General features: G+C 45.0%; 1 protein-coding gene across 2 annotated transcripts in view; it reads right to left on the bottom strand.

The window, feature by feature from the left end:
- The window catches only part of NPR3 (natriuretic peptide receptor 3), a 46,746-nt gene extending 30,734 nt beyond the window's left edge, over positions 1–16,012 (bottom strand). For both annotated transcript variants that reach the window (XM_040579833.1, XM_040579834.1), the window contains exons 1-3: positions 15,090–16,012; positions 10,176–10,298; positions 5,147–5,313 (exon numbers count right to left, since the gene is read on the bottom strand). In XM_040579833.1, the coding sequence (XP_040435767.1) occupies positions 5,147–5,313; positions 10,176–10,298; positions 15,090–15,795 (996 nt within the window). In that variant the 5' untranslated portion in view covers positions 15,796–16,012. The remainder of the gene's footprint in view (positions 1–5,146; positions 5,314–10,175; positions 10,299–15,089) is intronic.
- Between the last annotated feature and the right edge of the window lie 10,162 nt (positions 16,013–26,174).

Genomic DNA, 26,174 nt, shown 5'->3' with positions numbered 1-26,174 from the left:
TGAACAAAGTATTCCCTAGTAGGTTTGGTTTTTTTAAAAAAAAAAATACTCCCCAAAACTCTCTCCCATCCTGGGGTAGTCAGAAGTGACACAAAAGCCTGCCTGTCATTAATCTTGCCTGCCTGTGCCTGAAAAAGACAAGTGGGATGAATATTGCTGAATACATTACATTTGACTGAATTGCTCGCTTCTCTCAACTCTTATCTTAGCTGGTGTACAATCCTAATTAAAAGGCTGACGTAAGGAATACACACAGGGAAGGGTCTGGCAAGGATGTTATGGATGAGATGATAAACTTTATGAGCACAGCCACCTCCCACGTAGCTTTTGTAGTTAACTGTTGGAGTTCAAACAGTTGTCTTACGTGCACCATTTCTCATTGCAGAGGGCTGAAAACGTTAAATAAAACAGACTTGCCCTTTCTAATAGGTAGTAGCATCTTGCTGATCTAATTAATCTGCGTAGCTCACTCTTTCACAGAGATAACTTTACAGGCAAACTGGGCTCCTGTTTCCCTCTCCTGCTGCTCATTTTCAGTGTGAAAAGGGCTGTGGATAGGATAAATCCCACCCATCCACCTTGCAAACAATGCTGTCATGTAGTTAACAGAGAAGAAATATTTGTTTAATTAGTTACATTTTCAGCTTTTAAATGAGAAGAAAAAACAAGCCATGGGTGGCCTGTAACCTCAGAAGAGCAAATATCCCAGGCTGTAAAATCATCCCAGCTCAGAATACTGGGTTGGACATAAAAAAAGCATTTATTGAATCCTAGGCCTGAGTCAGGAACAGAAGATGCATTAAGAACTTCCAAACTGCAGCCTACCACCAATTCATTAAGTGTTCGGCATTATTTAATAAAAATGGCTTATACATATACTGTAACTGTAACACTATTTAGTCATAAACATTTTTAACTCAAATATCTGTTGGGAGTTATTCACACACCAATTCGGAGATGGTTTCAAATTCTTCTTTCAAGTAAATGCCTGCAATTCTCATTGCTGTCTGTCTCACCTAGGCTATAGGTTTGCAAGCAGAGCTTGTCCTGTATTTTGCAATTAAATCAAGGATCTCCATTGGTTTATAGAGACCGTGACATGTTTCTGTTAGCATGTTTCTTGATAACAGATTGACATTACAGAAGTGAAAAAAATGCTGTAATTTCTGTAACAGCATTAAAATGATTCTACTGTCCTTAAGATTAAACCCCCAAACTGAATGGCTTTTTGAAAAAACACTCCTTTATCAGTGAAGTCAGTTTCCAAGTAGGCACAAAATAAAATGGTCAGGCTTTCCACAGAACTATAGGATGGTTCTTGAAAAAAAACCATGACACTACTGAACGGAGCAGATCCGATGCTTCAGCCCACAGTTCTTTGGGTCACATTAACATGACAGTAACGGCTTTCAGACTCTGGAAGTGGTGACCAAGCAAACTAGTATTTGCTAAGGGACTCAGGGAGCTGTTGCAATGGGATGTTGCAACGGGACATTGCAGAAAGGGAACATCACCATTTTTAGCTCCATCCTGTGCAACTACTACCCACCCAAATACTTCTGAGATGCTTTCTTAGAACCTCCGTGTCACTCTTATTTTTGATGCTGTCTAGTTAAAAGGTGCTTAAGGAAGCTTTTTCCTTCACAGCTGAGACTCCTGAAAAGAGTCAGAGAAATTGCCTCTTCCACACTTTCCTGCTCACTCACAAAGCACAACAGGTTCTTCCACCTTCCCCCTCCCCATAGCATAACACCCAGGCAGAAACAAGAGCAACTTCTGACCCAGGGACGATGTACCCATAACACATTTTTCTCTTCTCTGTATGATTTCACAGCTGGAGATGATGGCCAACACTCTTTGACCTATTACTCCTCCAAGGGCCGTATTTCTGCATCTGGCAGTTGGAGAGCTGCTGCTTTAGGACTTTGCCCTTTCTGTCTCCTTTATCTTTCCTTCTGTCATCTGCTTATTTTCCATTTTTGTGATATTCTTTTTTGGTAGATAATAATGCCTTTAGGATTAGTGCTGGCAAGAGGCCAGGACAAAATGGCAGCTCGAATGACTTTTGTTTGAGTTAAGGTCACTGTGAGATAATTTAGACCACAGACCTGGGGCCCCATTTTCCCATGACACTGGAAAAATCCACACAGAGAAGCAGAAACACTGAATGCTTCAAATCCAAACGTCCCTGAGTTCAACCTCTTGGGACACAGCTTGCAGAAAAGGACGAGGATTATATTTCAACACCGGTGGACAGGACTTTAGATGGACTGTGCCACTAACTATCTTTCCCAAAAGTTTTTGTTTTCAGGAGCAGAATCCAGCAAGGAAAATCCACCTCTGTTGCTTGCCACCCACTCAGCTGAAGGGCCTCTCTCTCCCAAGCTTCCCTTGGAGGACACAGCCTTGCTTAATGCACACCCAGGCCGAAACTGCCACTTTCTTCCCATGCTGCCAAAAGAAGCACCGTTAACTAATTGTCCACTACCCATATACCTTTCAGAGAGGAAGGAACTGGCCCTCAGTTTGGCTTTTTATTTTTCCCCATTAGTTTTTAAAACTGATTTTTTCCCTTAAGCCTGAAGGCTGCCCCAGAATGTTCCTCCCCTGCACACGGCAGCAGGACAATCAGTTAAGAAGTGAGGAAATGTGAAACTCCTCATAAATGATGAAAAGCAAACCAGATACTTAAAATTCTGTTAATGAAGTAACACAGCTAATGTTTTTTGCTTTGCTCAGCCCAAGGTTACCCCTCTTAAAGAAGTTTTATTTTCCCATTGGGTTAGGAGGCTGTGAGAAAGCAGGCAGGGGAGGCTCTGCTGAGATCCATAAGTTAGGCACATATGTGATACCAGGACACCGCATTTGAAACCAAACCTCCCTTCCCCACAGCCATGATCTGTAGCTCCTCTGCAGGGAGCCCCAGACCTCTACGGCTTCCAACATGAGCTTCCCATGAGTCAACGTCTTATTTTTCAGATGTCAGGAATCTGTGGCAAGTGTACACAGATCACAGCCCTCCCTCTGCTCTGACAAGAAGAGACTGGGAAGGGTGCAGAAAGCCAGGTGGGAAGGAAGAGTGGGAAGAGACTCAGAAGAGGCAGCAGCAGCAGGAGAGAGGCTCCACACCACTGCCTGGCCCTAACAAAGGCTGATAGTTTTGGGAGAGGGAGTGCTGGGAGCAAGATGAAAAGCTCTGGATGACAGGTGGGATGGGATATAGGGAAAGGCAACCCTCACAGCCAGGCAGAACAAGGTTAAGTATGAGGCAGCAGGGAGCCAGGGAGCCCTGGGAGAGCCAGCATCCATGCCAGCATGGACGGCTGATTGCACAAGCAACCGTGGAGTGAGAAAAGGGAAGAAAGGACTTCTGGCAGTGGGTATGCAGCTGCGCAAGAAGTCTCCTCAACAAGCACATCAGCCTGCAAAATCTCCCCTCTGCTGGCATGGGGGAATTTTCTCTCTCGTGGATACAATCCTGCTTGACCAAAACAGGGCTTACACCTATACAGCTTCTATCAGTGCTGAACTTGCAAAGGGTAGGCAGTGGGCCCCCATCCTAAAGAAGAGCAAAGCAAACCCTTGCCTGCCTCCAAACTGCCCACAGGCAGCATCCTGAACTCTTGGCAATTTAACTCTTTCTCATCTGGGGAAACATCACACTGCCCAGACTGGAACAGCCACAAAACTGTGGATGACTTACTCTTTAATACTCAAAATCACAATCCCCACCAAGCACAACCAAGAGCACACGGCAGATTTTCGAGGTACATAGCTTGCAAAGGGACACCTGCAAAAGGGCACATAAAAGTAAAAGGGAGGAACAGCAGAAATCACAGCCCCACGCCTTCCTCACAACTCCTTTAACAGGTTCTTCAAAGAGCAGCACCTTGAACTTGGCAGCTGGGGTTTCCCCACTGACAAAAGGCAAACAATGCCAACAAAAGACTGCCTAGACTTTGAAAGTTTCACAGGAAAAATATGAGCCAGTGATATGATTCAAAATGAACATTTTAAGTAAAATGTTTTAAATAAGATATATCCAAGTTCTAAGAAGCACAGGTTTTCTGAAGACAGCTGAGGTTATGCAATAAACTGCAGGAAAGGCCATTCATTAACATAACATTCAAGTTCATCAGCCTGTGCTTCAAACTAAAGATGATGCCTCCACCTGTGAGCGATACAAAGTTTAAAGCAAAGAGATGAGGTAGGTGCCCAAGTGGTAGCTGGCAAGTGAGGGGTTTGGGTTGCTTTCTTGAGTTTCAGACATAAATTCCATAAATCATTTCCTACAGCTGAAGACTGACCAAAGCCTCTTCAAGCCTCTTTTCCTTACAATTGTATTTGGAAAGTTTACTCGCTATCATGGGGGAAGACTGACTGCCTGGGAAGTACTTTGATCAGCATGCAGAAATCTCTATAGGCATGTGCTACATATTCTTGATTTCACAGAAGACTTTTCTATGAAAACACCTAATGAACTAGCTTAGCAGTAGCTCAAAAGCCATTTTGAGAGGCATCTTCCTCCTACCTTTGGAGAGATTTAAAGAAGAAATACTTTCCCACGTCCATCTCTGGAGAACAGTGACAGTCCCCTAGGCTTAAAGCAACTCGCAAGAACTATACTGATATTATAGACAGTTTAAAATAAACACAGCAACAACCTAAATATGATTAGTTGGGAAATAAGACCATTTTTCTCATTCACATGAAGAAAAGCTTCACCAGATGCAATACAGAGTGTAACTTTCTGATTCTACCAAAAATAATTACAGGGAGAAAACAAAAAAGAATATAGTTCTTTGCCTTGTAGAAAAAGTGGTTAGTGGGAGATGGAGAGAGACCTGGCAATCTGCCTTTCCCCAGCCTTCCTGCTGATGAACGACAGGACAAGCACCGGACAGGTCATAAGATGGTGGTGCACAGACCTAGTGCACGTAGACCAAGTCTATTGTTGCTATTTACATTATTAAAAAAAAAAAAAAAGAGAGAGAGAGAAAAGAAAAGAGATTATAGAGGCAACAGTGGGATTTTACGACTGTACCCAGATGATTCTGTCCTAGTAAGGTCTCACTGCTACTTTTGCCTTAATCAGGAGCACGTTTTTGAAAATGCAAAGACCCGAAGCCTGCCATCAAGTACTTACATAGTCATCCTCATGCAGACCTTGCTTCTGAACAGAACTTTTCACCTCCAGGGAAAACTTCTCAAACTCAGGCTTCACGGTCCTCAGCAGAGTGACGGTTTGGAGGTATGAGTATGCCTTCTTGGCTTCAAGGTCATGTTTGTCACCTCTTCTCCAAGAGCCATTTCCTAAGTGGAAAACAAGCGTATTTCCAACACCAAATTAGGTAGCATTTCACGATCGCCTTCCTTTTTCCACCCAAAAGTCCCCTCTCCTGCTCCCTGGGGAGATGGCAGAGTAAAAGGGAGAACTGAACGTGCTCCAAGACATGCAGGAAACCGGGCAGAGAGGAATGGCTGGTGGTAAGTAAATGTGCAAACAGAAGGACAACTTTACTCCCATGCTGTGCTTGCTTATTTTTAAAGGGTGGGATGAAGCCTAAGCATGAGAAGACATCTCGGAGCAAAAAACACGTGCCAGATCTCAAACGCAGTGATATTTAAGTTAGAACAAGCGAGGGAAGATTTGACCACAAAGCTTTTGTTACACATCACTCCACCAGCAACACTCTTGGTCAGTCAGAAAGGCACCAGTAAAGTCAACAGTATGATCATCACCCTGAATGGGAGGCAGATGGTGCAGCTACCTCTCCCACAGCTCTCCCACAGCAGTCAAGGAGAAAACCATGTGTGCAGCGGCTGCCAGACCAGCTTTGCTCTTAGTGGAAACGAAACACTTAGAAATAAAATTGGATCCTGCGCTATTGCTGTATTTATATGTTTTGTGTCACAGCAGGGGAACCATTTAACTCAGACCACCAGTAATTAGATTTTTAAAAAGCAGGATAGCTGACTGGTTAACCATTAATTAGAAGAGGAGTTCTTCTACCTTACAGGGATTGACCTTAGCAGGTCCCGAGACCCTGATCTCCAAAGCTTCACAAGATCAGTGCAAAGGTTCACGTTGCCCTGGACCAGTTTTTGTGCTGTTGTATGTAAATGATAAATAAAACAGGCCCAGAGAAAACAGTGGTGGCCCAAAGCAGTGTGCCTGAAATGCTTACAAATAAATAGAAGACAGTAATTTTATTTTTTTGAGTAACATCAACAAACCCCACCATGCCTAAACGAGCCAAGACAAAGACCAATGTCATGCTGAGCTCCCTAGGATGACCTGGAGGCACACGGGACCCTGAGGTGAGAGAGGATGTAGCTACTTCGCTTGGGTTGAGAAGATGTCATTTGGACAAAGAGAAGCAAACGGTCTGGGAGTGGAGCCGCTAACGGAGATGGAGCCCAGGCATCAAACCCACGGTGCTCCTTGCACAGCACTACCAGCTGCATTGCATATCTGCATGAGCCAGTTCATGGACACCACCTCTGCCACCCTGAAGCAACTGAATACAGACCCTGCATTCTGTCCTCCCAGCAGGTCAGCACTGCTGCTGGGACTTCTTCCCCACCCTCCCGCTCCCTTTTTTTTTTCCTTTTTTCTTCTTGTTTTGGACAATAAACATTAATTGGGGAATTGCTCTGCTTCCTCAGAGAGCACAGGGGAAGGAACAAAGGACCTGCACTCCTCTGGAGGACAGGTCCTTCCTCCTGCTGCTTTTGGCTCCAGAGCAGCTCCTGTCACTCCCAGCATAGGGTGGCAGGCACAGGACCACCTGTGCCCTTCTACGTCTCTTTTCCACCCCTGGAAAGCCTTATTTGCCACAGCTCAGCACCAGCCAGGACTGTAATCTTCATAAATAACATGAACCTTGCTAATTCTTTTCCTGTTATTTTTTTGGAAGTGATTTCATTCTCTTGGGAAGAAGCTCTAAATACATCTGCCTTGGTTTAGGAATTTCTTTCCCAATACAAAGTTTAACCAGTCAAAACTATTGACACCAGGACCCTACTCATCAGACCTGATGGAAAAACTGGAGCAACTAACACCCCAGCATCTGGTTTTGCCCTCCTACACCCTGTCCTGGGTACTGTTTTTAAAAAGAAAGAAATACACTGGCAACTGCAAGCTAACATGTCTTGCTAGCTTCCCCACAAGAGGAGGGGAAGGAGCCTTTCAGGCTTTCTGGAGCCTTCAAAGATGAAAAGCCTCAGCCCCAGCTGGGTACCTGCATTTTAGAAGTGCAGTGTTAAAGAAGTATGGCAGAGACCACAGCACAGAGGGCTTTGCTATAGCTTTGCATTTACAAATGGGGATAGCTTAAAAGAGTGACACTGTAGACCCCAGAAAACTAGTAGTGCTGGTAGAAAGTGAACAAGTTTCTGTCCTGGACACTATACACATCTATTTTTAAAAATCCTGACAGCGGGAGCAGGGAAGGTACACTTGCATAACAGTGTTCCTAAAATAATTTATATTATTTAAATTCCTTCATGGATTATTTTGCAGGACGTCATCTTGCCACAGTACTTATGTGCAATTATTGCACCCTTGGCATTTAATACGCCCGCTCTTCTGAAAAATTTAAAATATTCAGAACAGAGGGCAACAACAAACTGTAATATGATTATCTGAACTTAAAGGCAAAGTGTTAAATTGCCAGTCACACCCACTCTGAAGAGTACCTTATAAATACAGTACTCTTATAGTACCTTATAAAAGATTCAAGATCTAGTATCTCCAGGCACTAGGAACTAGAACTTTTGGGGAAATTTCTCTACGTTTCTCTTTTATGCTTGCTTTCCCCATGTGATGACCATCTGCACAAAAGTCAACTTCTGATGCACAATCATTTCGCTCTTCACAGGAAACACGTACACAAAGAAACAGAAAAAAATGGCGGTCTGAAAGAATTACTTAGAAATGCCACATTTTAACTACACTACATCAGAAGACAGGCAGTTTTCATTAATCCCTTGGAAAATCTACAGGAAGACTGTACTGTATTACCTGTGATGCAAGGCAGGATGGTGCTGAGGCTCCCACGTGACCACAAGGCAAACAAGTATTGCCCCCATCACCGGGCTGCATGGAGATCCCACGCCACGACGGCACAGCTGCCCTCTACACAGCTGAACAAAGTGCTGCCTTATGGGGGCTGCGTGACCGGGGACACCCACCCCCCATCAGCTGTGATGCCAGGGTCCCGCCTGGGACAGGGTACTGAGCCAGGAGATTGCAACACTGCAATCGCCACTGCCTCCTAGCAGGAAAGCAAAACCATTCCAAAATGGCAGCAGCCCACCTCCTGCAGCCACTGCCCTTACGTGAGCATCCCCTGCTCATGGAGAACCTTCGGTACCATCTGTCCCAGCCAGCCTAAGCGTTTCCCAGGTAGCCATGCCATGCTCATTTCAGCCAAGGCAAGGAAAACATCAACTGTCGGGGATGAATCATCTGAGCTACTGCGGATTCCTAAGGATGAGGTGAGTCACTGTCCAGGGGTGCCCGCTTCTCTCTGCTGACTCCAAAGGGACCCCAGTTCACACACAGGCTCGTACCCGTGGTTAGATGAATGACTTCTGATGTGCTTCTGCTCTGTGAGATGAAACACATCAGTAGTGCAGCAGTAATGAGCCACGAGCAGCAGCCAGAGGGGTTATTTGAACAGCGGTTTCTAGAAAAGTCAAAGCTGCAAAGCTCCCAGGGTCTACAGAAGGGTCAGAACTTCAGGATATGGACAGACCTTCAGCTTTTTGCTCTGGGTCCTGATTAAGGCTGCAAGGTCAAATGGTTTTGCCTATGCCACAAGGGATAAAGTCACTCCAAATTCAACTCAACAAGAAGAAAACCTTGATTCAAACCATTGGCTTTGATCTTGTCTTGCAACTTTATCTTTCAGTTATTTAAGTGATTTCCTTATTGCCTGGAAAAACTTGGCACTTCTTCAGCTAACCTAGATGATGCATGTAGCAATAGCTGTACTCCTGTAGGCAACTCTCTCTCAGAATTTAAACATCTACATACATTCATTACAGAGTTTTCAACAAACAGCACTGTATCCTGCAAATCATCTCAGAGGTGGCAGGTGGATAACAAAAAGTTTATGCAAAAGAATGTAATTTACAACCAACTGATTTACTAAACAAAATACATCACCCTTTTGTGAATTCAGTTGTTCCTGTTGGTCAGCTTTTGGAAGCTTGAAAGACAGAAAAAACCCCAAGTTTTCCTTCTTTCTCAACTCCCACTTGGTTTTCAATTTGAAATGAATTTGTTTTTGTAGTGGGTAAGTTATGGCTGCCTGCAGGGAGGAAATTATTTTCTCTGCACCTGCAAAAGAGGCTGCTCCTTTCAAAAGCCACTTCGACACTTCAACAAAACCTGGTTCCCAGGCATGAATTTTCCTCAGCTTCAGCCATGTGACATTGTTTAAAATTCAGCAAAGACATTGCTCCAGTATTACTTTGAATTTAACTGAGACAGCTGTAGCAGCTGAGAGCAAATTTAGTCCCTGCCATACACTGCCATAATATCAAAAGTAACTGAATGCAGGTATATTTCAAAAAGCAAATGCATTTAATTTACATTTTAAAGTAATGTTTTGATTTGACATATATGGTCCTTTTTACTTAGGGGTGGGATCAGCCACTGCTATCCACCCTGCTCCAGTAAATCCAGTCCGCCTGTGTGCCATCCAGCGCTTCCCCTTCAACACAACACTGCTGAGTATTTTTGCAGATGCAGTTTCTGATCCACAGCTGAAATAAATTAGACCCCCTACCCTGAGATTTGGCAGTCACCAGGCTGGGGATGGTGCAAGCTACCTAGAGCTGAGCATGCACAAGGCAGCGTGGGGTAATGCACGCCTGGCTGCTGTAGCCAGTGTCTCCCTGGTGCTGCTACCCCTACAAGTAACTAAATACATAATGCCTACAGTGTATTTGGCATCTTGTGATCCACCCAGTGGCAACTAGAGCCACGAGCTCTGTTTTATTTCCTGCCGTACCACAGCCCAGGCGGAAGGTAACTGCAACAACGGGGAGAGACGGTGGTATATTCTGGGACTCAGTGCTGCATATTTTGAGGCTATCAGATCTAAAAATGTCACTGGGCTTACAGAAGACTTTGCAACATACTCGGGCAGCAAAAAAATTACCATATGATGAGCTGTTGAAGAGTTCAATATTGAAGAAAGCGTAGTCCCCGTTGGTCATTCCTTGCCGATGAGCAGCCAACATGATGTTCCTGATTGTGTCACCGCTGGCACACATGATTACAACTGGTGGAGAAAAAATAAAAACACAGATAAGAAGCAGTTCAAGAACTTCAGGGAACAGCCTGTTAAGCATGAATACTGCCAGCGACATGACCCCAGCTGTCCTCCCAGTGTTGCAACAAACATCACAACACAGACAGCAAACAAAGCTGATTGCCCAAACAGCTGACAGAAGACAGGTACCGAATGCAGACAGGCTTCCCCCTCCTTTATCTCCTCTGAAATTAATTAAATAGGGCCTGTGCGTGATACCCTTCCCACATGTGGTAAGTTCTGCCTTCAAGTTTCTTCAACCACATATATTCATAGAGTTGATTGCAACCATAAGCCTTTTTACTTCTAAGTGGACATAAGACAATGTGAAGATGAAGAATCAAGGTGATACAATGGCATTACCATTTTAATATCCATTCCATTGAACAGCTTGGTGTAGATTCATCTCACCTACACCTCAGCTATCTAAAGTTTAGGTATCTGGTCTAGAATTTGTTGCCTCTCTGCAGTTAATGGAGAGCAGCATCTCAGCAACTGTGTAGGGGCAATGGTATGAATCTCTCCAGAGCATGACTGCTCTCCAGAGGTGATACAATAAGCCTAGGCAATGACCTTTGATGGGATGCTTAATACTCAGAAATGGGAAAAGCAAATGCTGCTTTCTGAGCATGAGGATTAAAGGTGGTTACAAGATTATTCACCACAGAGCCTCATTTTTTCTTCACCAAGAGCTAAGCAGGAGCTGTGCTGCTACAACGGGACCTAAACCCTGCAGGTGTGCTCTGTGTGGGCACCATGATCCAGACTGTGACAGCTGTGGTTGAGAGGTCTCTTCCCCAACCTGCTGGGCATGGGGGGACTACTGCCCTTGCTGCCTCTTCCCTCTGCAAAGGGAAAGCATATATTCAGGCAAGGTCTTCAGCAATGGGGAGACACCTCCCACATAGAGCACATTATGCTATAAACTTTTATATAGGTTCAGAAGAACATGGGTATGAAGTTACTGACATCATAGGGAGCAGTAAAGTATCGTACCAGTGCATGCTTTGGGGCTATATCCTACAGCAAAGTCATAAGAGATCCTGTTGGGACAATGATTTGAAACCAACTGCACACACATTTCCAAGAATGCTGTTACGCATGGTAGGGCTCGAAAGCTACAATAATATATGCAGCTATTTTCAACCCAACAATAAAACTGAATCAAAACCACATTCAGCTCTTCTGGGTAGAAATGTTTGCTGTTATAAGAAATGAAAAGGCCAAAGAGGCCAAATCATTTTGCACACAATGAATCTTCTCCCATTGCTTTTCTGGTTGGATGCCATCACAGGCACAAAGCTGCAGATGCGACGCCAGAGTGAGTCACGTTCGGTACATCCCCATGCATAGCTCTGTCCTACTGATTACAGTAGAGCAATATAATAATTTCCAGAGCAACAGAGCAAGACATATTTCATGACCATGGTGAAGTACATTAGCATGAAGGAAAAGAAGAAGAAAATAAAATTTTCTTGCAATAAAATTTGGATCAAATCTTTTCCAGATGCACATCAGGAACAAATTTGTCTCACTGTTCCTAATTTCAGTATAGGTGAGAGATTTCCTTTTGAATGTTTCCCTGCTGCCTTCCCAATTCTCCCCGACTTTGCCTTTACAATTCACATCTGTCATAAAATTGTAATCTGTAGATCAAATCAAGGAGATTCTCACTCCACCAGTAGAAGACCTTGAGCAAAAGGAATAAAAAAGGGTGGGGGGAAAACCCATACTTTAAAATACATTAAATCATATTTTGTAAGCTTCTAAATGAACCTAAGTGAAGTTATATTAACTATTTGGATGTGGTTTTTAACTCAGCAGGAGAGCAAAGATAACATATTTCAAGATTTTGAAGCAAACAAGCTATGGGCATGCCTCTCGCAATCTTCCAGAAACGTAAGTAACGTGTATTTAATCTGCATCTGTACCTCACTATCGGTGTACACACAAATGTGTACGTGCAAATACATACAAAACGTTCTTCCTCCAGTATAATACACACAGACCACAATAATTCTAACACTACTATTCCGAATTTATTGACTAGGATTATGGATTCATCCTGCACATACTTATGAGTTTAACTGCAGTTAAAGGAGTACACGTTCCCTTTGCTACATGCATTCCTTGGACTACGTGCTTGTGTAGAATGCATTTAAGCACAGTCCTGGGTTTGTGACCATTATGGTAAACCTGAGCCTACAGCATCAAGTCTGCGGCATGGTTAACTGAGCCTACAAGGGGGCCTGAACTACTGACGGAATTCATTCAAGACAAGCAGTTAACTTTTATCATCATATTTTTCATCATGATTTTGTTGCGGCTCCAAGATCTGAGTCTTTTGAAGTGGCTCCAGGGACTGGACAGGCAGCTGCTGGCAAACGCAGGTGCGTGGCTGGGTGTGCTGCTGCCTCCTGGACCCCCTGCGAGCTCAGCGCGAACCTGCAGTCAGCAGTAACCTAACCCACAGGGCCCACCTCTGCCCCAGGTCCCCACAGGCCAGTTGGTGGGGCAGCTTCTTTCTCAGCCCCAGGAGAGTTTCAAGCAGGTATCCTGTATCTGTTTGAAAGCCCACTCCCACGTGGGCACTCTGGGAAGCCCAACCACACGGGTGAGACCACCACTACCAGCCATATCTGGAAACAGAGAAGGTGCAGGGTCACAGCCCAGGACAGAGTCATGGTAGGTGCAACACCCCAACAACCAACCAACCAAGGACACATTTCTAGAAAGTGCTTTTGGACAGTGCCCTGTCACCCACAAGCCCTGCAGCACCGTTGGGGGGACCTCCAAGGAGTCCTCAGGAGTAATGAAGACTTCATCTGGTTAGCTAAGGCACATGGTGCATCCTTCACATGATATAGGATTTGTAAAATACTCTGATAACCTGAAAGATGCCGTGAGCAGCAGGACCACCCCTGATGCCCAAAGGAATGTGCCAGGTGAGTCCTGCAAGTCAGTCTTTAAGGTCAGAAAGGCACAAGTGGAAGCTGAATGGCCCCACTTGCTGAATTTCACAGTAGTGGCATGAGCCAGAGGACAAATGAAGAGGTGAGATGGAAGGAGGGACCCCACAGGGCACAAGGGCGGGAAAGAAGACAGAGGGCTGCTTTTGTTCGGTCATTTGCAAGTTACAGAATGATACAAGATCAAAGGTTTCGGCTCCACAAGGCATTCAAACCCAGGCTGAAAGTAAGCCTCTCTTCCCCGACTGTTAGCATGGTCTGAAGAGCAGGGTGGTCTTTAGCCATCAGTTATGTTCCCACAGCATAGCCACAGCTCCCTATGGCTAAGGGCAAACACTCATCTATTCCTGCCATAAGCTTGCTGTTGTGCTTTTAGCATCAGGAAAGCCGAACACCACACACCCCACCACCACCACCCCACACACACATACTCCCACCCCACAGACACAAAAGTTACGCTGATTAAAAAAAAAAAATATCTTTCCCCAAGCGGTGGTTCCCTCGAGCACTTACAGATTTCTTTCTCTCCATTCAGTATATTCCCCCAAACGGTACTCACTAGGAAAGTTCTATTTTAAGCACCTGCTTCTGTGAAGAGAGAATTAAAGAGCCATCTGCTATTAGTCCCCAGCCATCTCACACACGCTCCTGTGCACATTAACAACTCTCTGCAGTGTAACAACATGAGCAGTGCAAGGCTGCTCTGTCCGCAGCCTACAGCACCATCGCACCAGTTGTGCCGGTCACACACAACATGATCTTTTATCAGTCTGATTTTGATGCTATTTTAACGTTCTACAACCAGGGATGCAGAAATTGTACAAAAGCACTTTGCACACCTACGTCTCTTTTGGAAAACAGCTGAGGACTTTAACTCGATCCTGTGATTCACTCCTGGAATACACTTTTTCTTTTTTTTTTTGCAGTAACATACTGGGCAAGCCTATGGCTGGCAGAAGCGTGTAACAGAAAATGCCTTTTTGATAAGCCCATGTACCCATGCTTTGCTTGGTGAGAGCTCACTTCAGAACACATCTAACTACAAATCTGCACATCCCAAAGCACTTTTTGAGTGTTTTACTACTTCATGAGGCAAAGCGAGTTCATCCAGCCCAGGGATGACTTTCCAGGATGTTTTACAAGCCATTTATCTCCATGGTGTTTTGCTAACAGTTGGTGGCAATATTACTGCACTCACTCATGGGTTTCGCATCCATGCATCCGCTGAAACGACCACTTCCCCTGAACGCATTTGTCATTTACGAGGTACTCGACAGAGCTTCCAACAGCAGGAGCAGGGAAAAGGGTCCCCGCTGCAAGGCACAGCAGGGTGAGAAGAAAACATCATTGCTTAGACTTTGAACTTACAGAAAGTCATGGCAAAAATGTCAGAGAATAAGCAACAGGTTTGCTGCTCCGCAGATGCGGGTGATTTTGGGTAACCCAGACTGCCGGCAGGAAGCTGATCCCTTACAATGCCACAAAGCCCTCCTAGCACGGTGCCTGAGGGTCAGCCTCCCACTTCGCTGCAGGAGGCAAAACTCTAGCAAAGTTCTGTGGGCACAGCTTCTGCTCGAGGCTGCTGTCCCCATCCGCCGGGGCACGCCTGGCCCAGGGGCACCAGCAGAGCACTGCACTGAGCCCCTCCACAGGCGGGGACTGGCCGGGACCCCCGATCTCCCACAGGACCTTCCCTCCCCCATGCTCCCACTGCCGCAGCGCCTTGGCCCTGGCCCCCAGCCACCACCGAACGCCACTGAGGAGCCAAGCCGGGCACCCCGTCGCCACTCACCCCTCTCACCCGCCTGGAGGGCACGGACGACGTCGTCAAGGTCGAGGTGTCGGCTGTTCTCGTCGAAGCTGTGCACGGCCATGTGGAAGGCCTCCTCCTGGAACACCACATGGACGCCCTCCATGGCGAAGTAGCAGCTGCGCTCGGGGTTGCTGTCGCTGTAGAGCAGCGTGGCCCGGCTCCACTGGTGGTGGCGGAAGAGGGCCAGCAGCATCTCGCCCATCTTGGCGTAGGCGGGGGCGACGCGGGTGAGGTGCGAGTACTCGCCGCCCTTGGCGCCGAAGCCGGCGGCCAGCGCCCCCGCCGACAGCATGGGGACGTCCCAGTGCGCCGCCAGCCGCGCCACCGGCGCCGCCGCGTACTCGCAGACGGGCCCCAGCAGCAGGTCGGGGCGGCGGCGCTGCAGGGCCACCATGTCTACCAGGCTGAAGAGGGCGCGGTTGCCGCACGCCGAGTCCTCGTAGGTGAGCTGGAAGGCGTAGCCGGGCGGCAAGCCGGCGCCGCTCTCCCGCAGGCTCCGCACCGCGTACTCGATGGCCGGCCGCACCCGCCCCAGCGAGAAGAGGTACGCGTCGTCCTGCGGCAGCAGCACCAGCACCCGGATCAGCTTCTCCTCCGCCGCCGCCTCCGCGCCCGCGGGGCCGCCGCCCAGCGCCGTCCGCGCCGCCAGCACGCAGCAGAGGCTGCCGAGCAGCCAGGGCGGCATCGCGCCCGCCCCCCCCGAGACGCCCGAGCTCCGGCGAACTTTTCTCCCCCCTTCCCCGCCCGCCTCGAAATTGTTCGGTCGTGCTTTATTTCTCAGGTGTTTGGCCAATTCACAACCTGCCCCCGCCTGCGGGTCACGGACGGAGCATCTCGGCTCTGCTTTCCTTGGTTTCGTATAGATAGATGACGATTATTACTACGACGATGATTTGCCTCGGCCCCCCGCCCGCCCCCCCGCCGGATCCCCCCGCGGGGCTGCCGGGCTGCGCCCTCCCCGCTTAAGTAGCGCGGGAGCGGCGGCGGCTCTCGCCCGCCCGGCGCGGCGCGGCCGGGTTTGTGCGCAGGGAGGAGCCGGCCCCGGCGCTGCCGCCCGCCCCCTCCGGCGGCCCCCCCGCCGCACACCTCTGCGCCGGCCGGGGCTGCGGCCCCGCGGGGCGGGGGGCGCTCAGCGCCCGTGTAACGCTGATGTATGGATTTTCGGCTGCCTGACGGCTCGGCTGCCGCCTTCCCCGCCGAGCGGGACCCTGCCATCGGGGCCGAGGTCCCGTTGCACTTTTATTTTTTAAAATATTTTTTTGGGTTGCTGCAGCTCGGTTAAGCTGCGCTTCAGTGCGTGAGGGAAGCGTTTGAGAGAGCCCCCCCGCCCCCGCCGAGGGCTCAGCGGTCGGTGCTCTGCAGAGCTGCGGGCTATGGGGAAGGGGGGACGGCAGCATCAGCGCGGGGGGATGCAGGTGCTGCGGCGGGGTGTAAGCAGGGCAGCCCGGCTGCCAGCGCCTCACCAGGAAAGGTGACCGTGCTCAGGGACGGCATAACCCTGTGGAGAATCTGGCACTGGACCCCTGACCCCTGTCTGTATCCTTCAGGGGTCTTTCTGAGACCCCCTGTGCCAAGAAGGTCCAGATGCAGTTTTCTGCCGCTTCCCACCTGCCATGCCTCAGAGACACAATTTCACGCACCAAGCATCAGAGGTGAAGGAAACAAGTCCTGTTCTGAGATTATTTTCTTGGGGGGGGGGGGGGTTGGGGAAGAAAACTTTTTCAATTACCTTCACAACACTGCCTAGTCAGAGCATGTTAAATACATCCCTGTTCAACCCTACTTACTGGCCGTAAAGCTGCTATGCTTAAGATTTTGTTAGTGTCCTTTTAAAATGGACTCCTGCTTTGGAATAAAGTCAATGTGAAATGTGCAAAACGTTTTGTGAAAGAGGCTTTGGAATACCTGATGCTTTTTGACAGCAAAATCCTAAAAGATGGCTCTCTGTGGAGTTTTCTGTGCCCTGTAACAGCACGCATCCTCAAACCCAGAGCAGGGCTGCACGGTTTGATGTTTTATGGTTACTCAGAGAGTGCCAGGTTTGCATTCGAAAGGTGAGTGAACTGCTCCCGGCTTTACAGAAGGGGTTTGTTTAGTTCAGCACAGAGGTCGTTGTCAGGGCAGTATGTGTAAACTTACTTTTGTTACTGCCTTCTCGGTGTGGTCTGTGAATGGGAAACCTGCACTCCTGGGGTGACCATCTGCTCACCTTTAAGATGCCTCGATTAACAAAAAAGAAAGCTGGAAGTGCTTGTGCAATTACAACCGAGAAGTGGAATGAAAACAGCATATAACACGATGTACAGAAATAATCATCAAAAAAATCTTTTTTGGAGGGAAGCATTTATCTAACAAGGCTCAGTAAAATAAAGAAGCTCAGAAATTCAAAGATGGGTAGTGTCTCTGAGAAATGTGCCTCTCATGTAGTTTTATTTGATTACTGAATTGAACTTCAGAGCGTTCTTGAAGATTACATAAACATCCACCCTGGTAAAGCTGGTTTTGTATGTTCCTGTACTGTAAGTTATGTCAGGCATTTTTTGTTGTAAATGACTCCATGTAACATAGCGGAGATTAAGCAGAATATTACAATATACAACATGCCAGCCATCTTCACCACAAAGCTTGCAAAAACATTTTCTTAAGACACATTTTGAAATGCTGACCTTTGTAGTCACTGCTTTATGGTGACCCTACAGATGTGTTTAAACACCAGAATCTGGACTGATCTCTCTTGAGTCCCTCCTTCCCCCACCAGAATATCTTTTTCATTTTATGTGTGAGCTCGATACTCTCCTAGCTGCCTTTTTCGAGTGTAAGCTGTGTAAACACAATGGAAGAGATAGTCAGCCCATAAATCACAGGGCTGCCATCCCTTCACACTGGCTTCTCCTTGTGAGGTAAAGTACTGCTGGGAATGAATAAGAGTGGGAGAAGCAGGGCCAACATGAGGCAAAAAAGAAACAAAAGGCATCTGGCCAGTACCGTGTAGCAGTAGTAGCATCAAAGACGAATTTTAATGCTTTCAGAAAAACATTTGGACCACAGTATGTGGCCCTTACTCACCTAAGCAATTGCATTCAGCCTGATGGGAGCTACAGTGTCTCTGCAGGCCCAAAGTGTCACGAACATTTCAGTTATTCCCCCTTCACCCTAAGCGGTTATATAAAGAATCCCAGCCTGTGACTTGATTTATTTTTCTGAGCCGGAAAGTTATGCACAAGAATTTACTTGTTAATCCCAATTCAAAATGCCACTTAATCCACCTCGTCATTAGTTCACTTACAGTATTTTCTGTAGCTATAAATCTGACATTTCTCCACAGGCATTATTTTTTTCAGCTACACAACTGCTTTTTAATAGGAACAAATCCTGCAGAGGTGAATCGGTAGCAGGCAGAATGCCCGCAGACTGCAGCGAAAGCAAAGATTTCAGGCTGGCCCTTTAGGACTAAAGTCATTTCAGACACAGGCTATTTTCCCCCACAGAAATAACTCATACAACAAATCAAGAATCACTTGACTCACTCCAGCTAGCATTAGCAACAGTCTGAAGTGCCTGCTGCAGATTAGCGAAATTCTTCACAGACAGGTTCGCTGAAAACATAGTCCCCCCTAGAGGCTGAAAAGATGAAATATTTTAACATCATTCGTGCTGCAACTACATCCTGCCATTCGGACTTTCAAATTCTTTCAGATTCTTTTTCAAGAAGCCTATTCTCTTTTCATTTCAAGGAATCTTCTGGAGCATGCCTAAGGGATTTCTTACTGTGACATAATGTTTCTGGGTGTCTCTTTTTGCCTTACCTTCGTATATTTATATAAAAATGCAATGCAGCTGTCCAGTGAAAATACCACAGCACAAAGACTCAAGATGAGCCAATATGATGCTAAAAAAATAAATGGGAAGGAGATGTATTTACTTGTTCCTCTTTTAGTTGACACCAACTTCTGTGTAGATATGTACACAAGAACTACAAGATGACAAAACTATACATGTAAAACATGAGCATACATACATTAATAACACTCGGCAGAACTCACTACTCTTGCTCTCTTAACAGCTCCCACTTCACAGCACAAAGTAAGGTAAAGGCAGGCAGGTAGATCTAATTTTTATTTTACAAATGGGGAGAGCAGAACTCAGGAAGGCAAACTGCAATATCCCAGAGGTTTAGGGCGATCTCAAGATCGTTCCTCCACTACACTGGTTGTCTTCACTAATGCTAATAAGATCATGGCTTGATGGTCCTCAACAGCCACACAGGTGGTACACCTACCCATCCTTTCCCACTGATGCTGAAAGATGAGCTGAGATGCAGCCCCACAAAAGATGTGCTGTTCAATTATGTAAAAGCAGCTGCTGGGATGAAAAGGACTGACACACACACCACACCACCGCCATCAATTAATCACAGATTCTGCTCATGCTCCTGGAGTATTTCAAAAGCATGTACTCCTTTAAAACATACACATTATGGGACTAAAACACAACCCGATAACCCAATTTAATCCAATCAGTACTCGCTGTGTTTCCTCGTATCTACAGGGCACTATTGAATGTAATAGGGTGAAAGACTACAGATCAGGAAATCTTTGCAGAGATATAATATTCCATCTTTGCAGAGGTATAATATTCCAGGCAAAATGCAGGAGAGCTGCCATGTCTTACAGAAAAATCCTGGTCTCAGAATTGTCTTGGGAGATTCCAGTCCAGCCTAAGAATTATGACAGGTAGGCATGTTAGGGACATACTTGATTTATCAAACGTAGATTACTGTCGACTGGTATGAATTACAGGAACTTCAGGAGGTCCCAAATTAATACCTTGAGACTGATACAATATGAATCACAGTCAGCAAGTGTGTCTTGTAACAGTCTTGTTTCTGTGCCTCATATAGTTATAATGAAGACACTGGATCCATACCTTCATTTCCATCAGAAGGCTTTGGAGACTCCCTGAAGCACTGCCCTTCACTGCATGCGGGAATAACATTAATGACCTTAAACTAGAGATGTCTGATTAGTTGTGCCATGATACACTTTCAGTCACCTCATTTCTTCTCCTCTTACTTTTCAAGTCAATCCATCTGGCATTATAGCAGGGATAAATCAGCTCTGACATATTTTATATAAAAAAAAAGCTGAAGGTAGAAAAAGGATTTGCTTGTGACATTGTGAGAATAACCCTATTTTAAAGTAGCAACCCATGAAGTCAGCATGTTAGAATTACATTCCATGTTTCTTTTCCAATTAATGCTCTCATCTGTAAAGTGTCCACCTCGGTAATGAATGTGTCTCAATATATGATAAATTGCCAAGGAAATATAGGCCTCATTCAGATCCATGTTAATTTTAAAACATGGAGAAATAGTTTTTCATTTCTATGATGCCAGTAAAATTGTCACAAATTGTATGTAGGATTTTTCAGTTTCTCATAACTCATCACCCATCTCAGGAAGATTATCCTCTGATGACTGCAGGAAGAAACACTGGAAGTGCTACAAGGGACAGGCAAAATCATCTTTTGAAGTGTTTTGAAATAAGAACTGTGTGCACAAGATTATATTTCTAGTCAAAGTTAATTTCTCTTCAGTAGTCCTACCACTTCCAAATTGAAGTTGTTGCTTTAGTGATTATTAAAAAGCATGTTTTTCTTTCCTCCCCTATGACCAGTATTAATGAAAAAATAATTACCTGTGCTTCTGCAGTCAAGGAATGTTTGCAACTGCAACAGTAACTTGGCCATGCCTATGTTTATCATTTCCAAAATGAAAGAAAGCTAAAAAAGACATTACTATGGAAAAGTTCATAGTTTTTAACAAATACAGCATAAAGTATCTTAGCTATTATAGTGTTGCTAGCTCTACCTACTCTAGACTGCTTGATATTGCCCTTATATAATGGCGTTACATACCACCATTATATATAAATTGACACTGTTTTCAGTTGCATATCATTTTGGTTGAACATTAACAGTCTGGGTTCAAGTTTTCAGGAGATGTGTCTACCATGGCTTTTTTTTTGTTGTCGTTGCTGTTCTTAATCTTATTCTAACTTCAGCTGGAAAAGCTTGGCCATTCCTAAAGAGATTAAGGAAATACTCATTGCCTTACACCCACAAAAAACTCTGGCAACTGCTTTCTGACTCAGACCCTCAATTTGGGGGGGGGGAGCCTGTGTGTGAGGGATAGGCACATGAAAATGTGTTTGTGTTTAACCAGGTGTGAATTCTAAGGTTAGGAAGACTGATGTTCCTACAAGCAGTCCTACAAGCAGCAAAAGGTTAACAGTATAAATACAAGATTTCCCCTCCCCGACGTGCGCACCATCCCTTTGCAACTTGCTTATCATGTTGTACCTGCACTGTCAGTCCCCAGGAACTGAGCTTTATCCCCACCCCAACGCCATATCCAACTGGTGACCCAACGGCACATACATGACACCACAGGGATGAATACACTTGCTTTGGGCCAGGACTTTGAGGCACCTCAGGTGCTCCAGACTGCTGGATGAGGGTATCAGAAATAACACTAGGAAGGCTCATTTTGTTTTCTTTGCATAGTCCAGGGGAAAGCTGGACTGATTCTTCTGCCTCCTCCTCAGACACTGCAGTGCTGGCAGTTCTGCAGGGACTGCTGGGCAGAACAATCCTTATCAGTGTCCTATCAGAGATTTCCCAAAGTACTTCACATGCTTTGTAGAAAGAAAACACCCTGGATTACAGGAACCGATCCTTACATTTTATATTCAGTTTGGACCATTTTCTTTAATGATTCTGATTAATAATAAGAAAGTATGTTATATTTGCAGGTTTTTTAATTATAAAATTGTACTAGGGACAACTTGGTCTTCTTATTATGTATAGATGTGCACCTATTGAACTGAGTTTCACAGCATCTGCAGACTGTAGCCTCTGACATTATACTGGCAGCAAGCAGCAGGACAAGTAAAGGTGTAAGAGTTCAAAGGCCAACCAGAAATCATGGACTCATTTGTTAACATGGCCTTATTGAAAAGAACCAGCAGAGCATCAATTGCCAGCATCAACTTTGAAGGTAATTAGCTGCCAATGAAAGCCAAGTATACCTGTACAAATGCAAGTCACTCCATTCTCACCATAAAATTTGGGAGGTGGTGTGCTACAGAAGAGCTTGAATGGTGTTGAACCAGTGCCACTGGTTCACAGACACTCAGAAGCAGTGCAATGCTTGTGAGCTTCCCTGAAAAGCAAAAGAGGAAATTTGAAGTGACTGATCAGGCTGAGCATAACCCAGGTCAAAAGTGGAAAACAGGGTTAGGCCTCATGGGCAATGGCATTACTCATAAATCCACACATGAAAAAGTGCACTGACTGTACGTATGGTCATTGATGTGGTGCAGGTGTCATTTCTGTACCTCAAACAAGAGCCTGTGCTCTTGTGGGTTTATTGCAAATTTGTGGGTAATACAATGCTCTACTGTAAAAGTTGTTCGGTAAAAGGTGTTGGAAACAGTTGACAGAGGCTTTTAAAATACAAATCTTAATTCTGAGCTGGTCCCAGATATTGGTCAGTCAAGGTTTTTTTCTTTATAAGGGAATTACTTGTAAAAGTCTAAGTGTAGTCCAAGTTTAAGTTGAAGTATCTACAAAATTCAGAACGTTGGCTGGCTTTATCTCTTGAAAATACGTAATGTGGTACTGCCATTGGAAAGCTATGCCTGATCAAGTGACTTGTCATCAAGTGAACTTCAAGAAAAAAGGAACAGAATTCCCCAAAAGGAATAAGCAGTAGAGTTCCACCTTCTTGCAGCAAGATTAAAACTACCCCACCCCCCCCCAAAAAAAAAGTGAAAATATTTCCCTATGAAAGTGGAAGAAGCACCTTGTCTATGGGTTGACAGACTAGATCTATGCCTGAAACTTTGACAGTGATGATGAATCACGAGGAATTATGGCATTATACTTTGGATGAAATCTTGACTAGTTCCTATTGCTAGGTAAAAAAGTATTTTATCTTTTGCTCTAAAAAATCTCTGAACAATGGCAAAATACAGTGTGCAACAGGACTTATATTGTCATTCTGTAAAAAAAGGGGCCAATACCCTGAACATCTGGAAGCAGGTGCCTACAGTCAAACTATCTCCACAGAAACGAGAGGCTGGTCCACCAGACTCCACTGACTTGATCTGAGCTCTAGAAGGTTACTTCTTGGTCCTCACACTTCCTCTGTTCTTCCAAGTATTTTCAGAGAGGAGAGAAATATTGAGAAAGCAATTATTGCCTTCTTTTTAGAAGTGTAACCTCATAAAGTATCCGCAACCCATATTGCCTCTCCAAAACGTACCTTCCTCTTTCACAACCAGTTTCTGTATTTATAGATAATATCTGGGTATAGAACAGATTCTTTATGCTAACTGAATTAGAAGGATAAATTGTCTTGGTGTAGATCCAAGTGATACTGTGATTTTCACTTTTGTTTTCATTTCCAAGTCTTGGAACAACACCTGCAAAATTTGTCTCTGGGATTTTACTAATGTAAGTACCTTGGACTCTTTCCTGGGCTCAGTTCAGCCTTGGATGGTCACTGCTGAAGTGCATGGGACAATGGCCACCTTGTTCCTCATGTGCATTCATTTCCATCAAAGAATCATATCATAGTTTGAGGTAAGTAGTGAGTGCTGAAATACAAACGCCTGCTGTGCCTTACCAACACCACAGCAATTCTGTCCAGAGGACTTCAAAGGCTTTGGAGAGCAAAGGTCATTTCTGTTCAAGATTTAGGAGCTCTACAACAGGTACCTATATGGCTTGTAAAGGAAAAGTTAGAAATATCGTCCCTGTCCCCCTCAAAAACAGAGCTGGGATCAGATATCCCAGATCTACCGTCAGCCAAAGAGCTGGATTGCTGTTATGTGTAATCTCAATTCAGGAACTGTTCTGATGTGCTACTTTCACCTGTGTTCCCATACAAATGGAAAAGAAGTCTCACGAAGTAAAGAAACCAGACATTTACATTTTGGCTGGAAATTCAACGCTACAGGTAGTATCAGTTTACATACTAATATCAGACCAGTAACTGATTAAGAACATTCTGAGGGACAATGTGGATTATTTTTTAAGCCAGATCAGTTCACTGATAGGGTTTGCAGTTGTGTTGACACGGCAGAGGAAAAGATCTGAAAGAACAACAGCAAGCTGCCAGAGATGGGAGGCAGGAATTCCTTTGAGCTGGCGTTAGCACCAAAATCTCTGTATGTCTTTTCTCCTGCACTTTAATTACTGATTAAATTATGGGGAAAGCATGGAAAAAATAACTTTCAATACTACTGACAGATCTTGATCCAGTGAGTTGATTTTTGAAATATTTAAAATATTTAATTAAATATGTGCTTCAGGAGTTCTGTCATTTTCAGTTTATTAAAGCACTAGTGTAATAAAAAATGAATGTATGGGCTTGGTGGAATACACATTTGTCATTTTTCATCACATCACTGGAATGGGAAGATTTGAGATTACTGAGAGAGAAGCACAAAGGCTCCAGGAACAAACGGATGGATGGAGGAAGACACGGCAGAGTAATGAAAACAGCACAGGCCGAAGGGTGGGATAGCAGTAGTCAATAAAGTGTTACACACCAAAGCAAGTCAAAAGAGATCTTACATTTAATGAGGAAGTGGGCATTTCATACATCACTTAATGTCTTTTAGTTTCACTGAGATGGATAAGAAGTCAACAAACAAACTGTGCAGAGGTTCACAGCAGGTTCTAGTTCCTGCTAGAAGGCAGGAACTTGGCAGTGCAGAACTGATCACTTCTTCAAACCACTAGAAGCAGAGGAAGAGGAAACGGAGGTGTCCACAGAGACCTCTAGGAAGTGATGTCCTCATCATGTGCAGTTTACCAAGTATTTCCTAACGGCCTACTTGTTCTTCCCCACCTCCACCCCCACCCAACCACCAACACCCACCCACACAAAAAATCCCTGCTTGAAAATGTTTCTCATTCTCCTGTACGTGCATCTGTAGACTAACATCAAAAGGACAGAAACATTCCTTATATTTGTAAAAAAAACCCCAGCTTCCTCCCCATCTTTTGCTGCCAAAGCAGACAGAAAGAGCAAACATGCAACTATGGACATGTTAGCAAGAATTAGACATCTTTCTGAAGAAGTAAGTGTTTTCACACTTCTCTTAAATTTTCCCAGCAGTTTTCACATAAGAAAACAAGGACAGAAAATACCAGGGTTTAATTACATTTTTCTTCAACTTTAATTGTTACACTGTTTGGTTTTTTTTAATATCAGAGAGCTCTTTTTAGGAAGATGAGTTTGGCCAACTTTGTTCTCTCAAAGTCAGGAGCTGGTCCAGTGTAGGACAGAGGACAACAAGACCCCAATGTAATTTATAGCTGAAGTGGAACCGTTCTGGTTTTTGTACACAACTGTTCTTGTCGAAATCAATTGGACTGCATGAGTGAAAATAAAAAGGGGGGAAAATGTCTTGAGGTCACACCCATTCTGGCAGTCACTGATCTGAAAGAAGGGGCTTTGGGGATGGGTCTCCAGCCCCTAGCTGGCTGGGTCCTACTGCCAGAGTTTACTGTCCTTTCAGGTATGCCAGGACAACCGCATTGCGTAATTGCTACTTGCCCTCATTCTGTCAGTATCATTTGAGTGTAAAAGGTGTTTCTGCCAAACCAAGCCATTTTGAGAGAACCACGCTAGGAAGCGGCTCCACATGAAGAAATGCTACAAGACTGGAAAGGGTGATAATTCCTGGTGAAGAAAACAGCTCCAGATGAGCTACAATAACAAATTTCTTACCCCAAGGCAGCTGCACCCAGATGGCTTATTTGACCTAGGGATCTAGAAGATAAAACAAACATATATGTAGACAGTATCTTTTTTTACCATCTTTCTTTCTCTTGTGGTTTACCCTTGCTGCCAACATTAAACAGTACTGTTGTTTCAAGCAGTGACTGACTCTATGATGTTTGTGGAAGAAAAGCTTTATGTACACAGCCTAGCAGCACAGGCTGTGTAAGTATGTGCTACATGCAATGAATGATGCAGTGCCTTCCAGG

This window comes from Falco naumanni, chromosome Z (genome assembly GCF_017639655.2).
Source record: "Falco naumanni isolate bFalNau1 chromosome Z, bFalNau1.pat, whole genome shotgun sequence".
In the NCBI taxonomy this organism is placed as follows: Eukaryota; Metazoa; Chordata; class Aves; order Falconiformes; family Falconidae; genus Falco; species Falco naumanni.
Note: the sequence above shows the minus strand (reverse complement) of the source record. Positions and strands in the feature narration are given on the sequence as shown.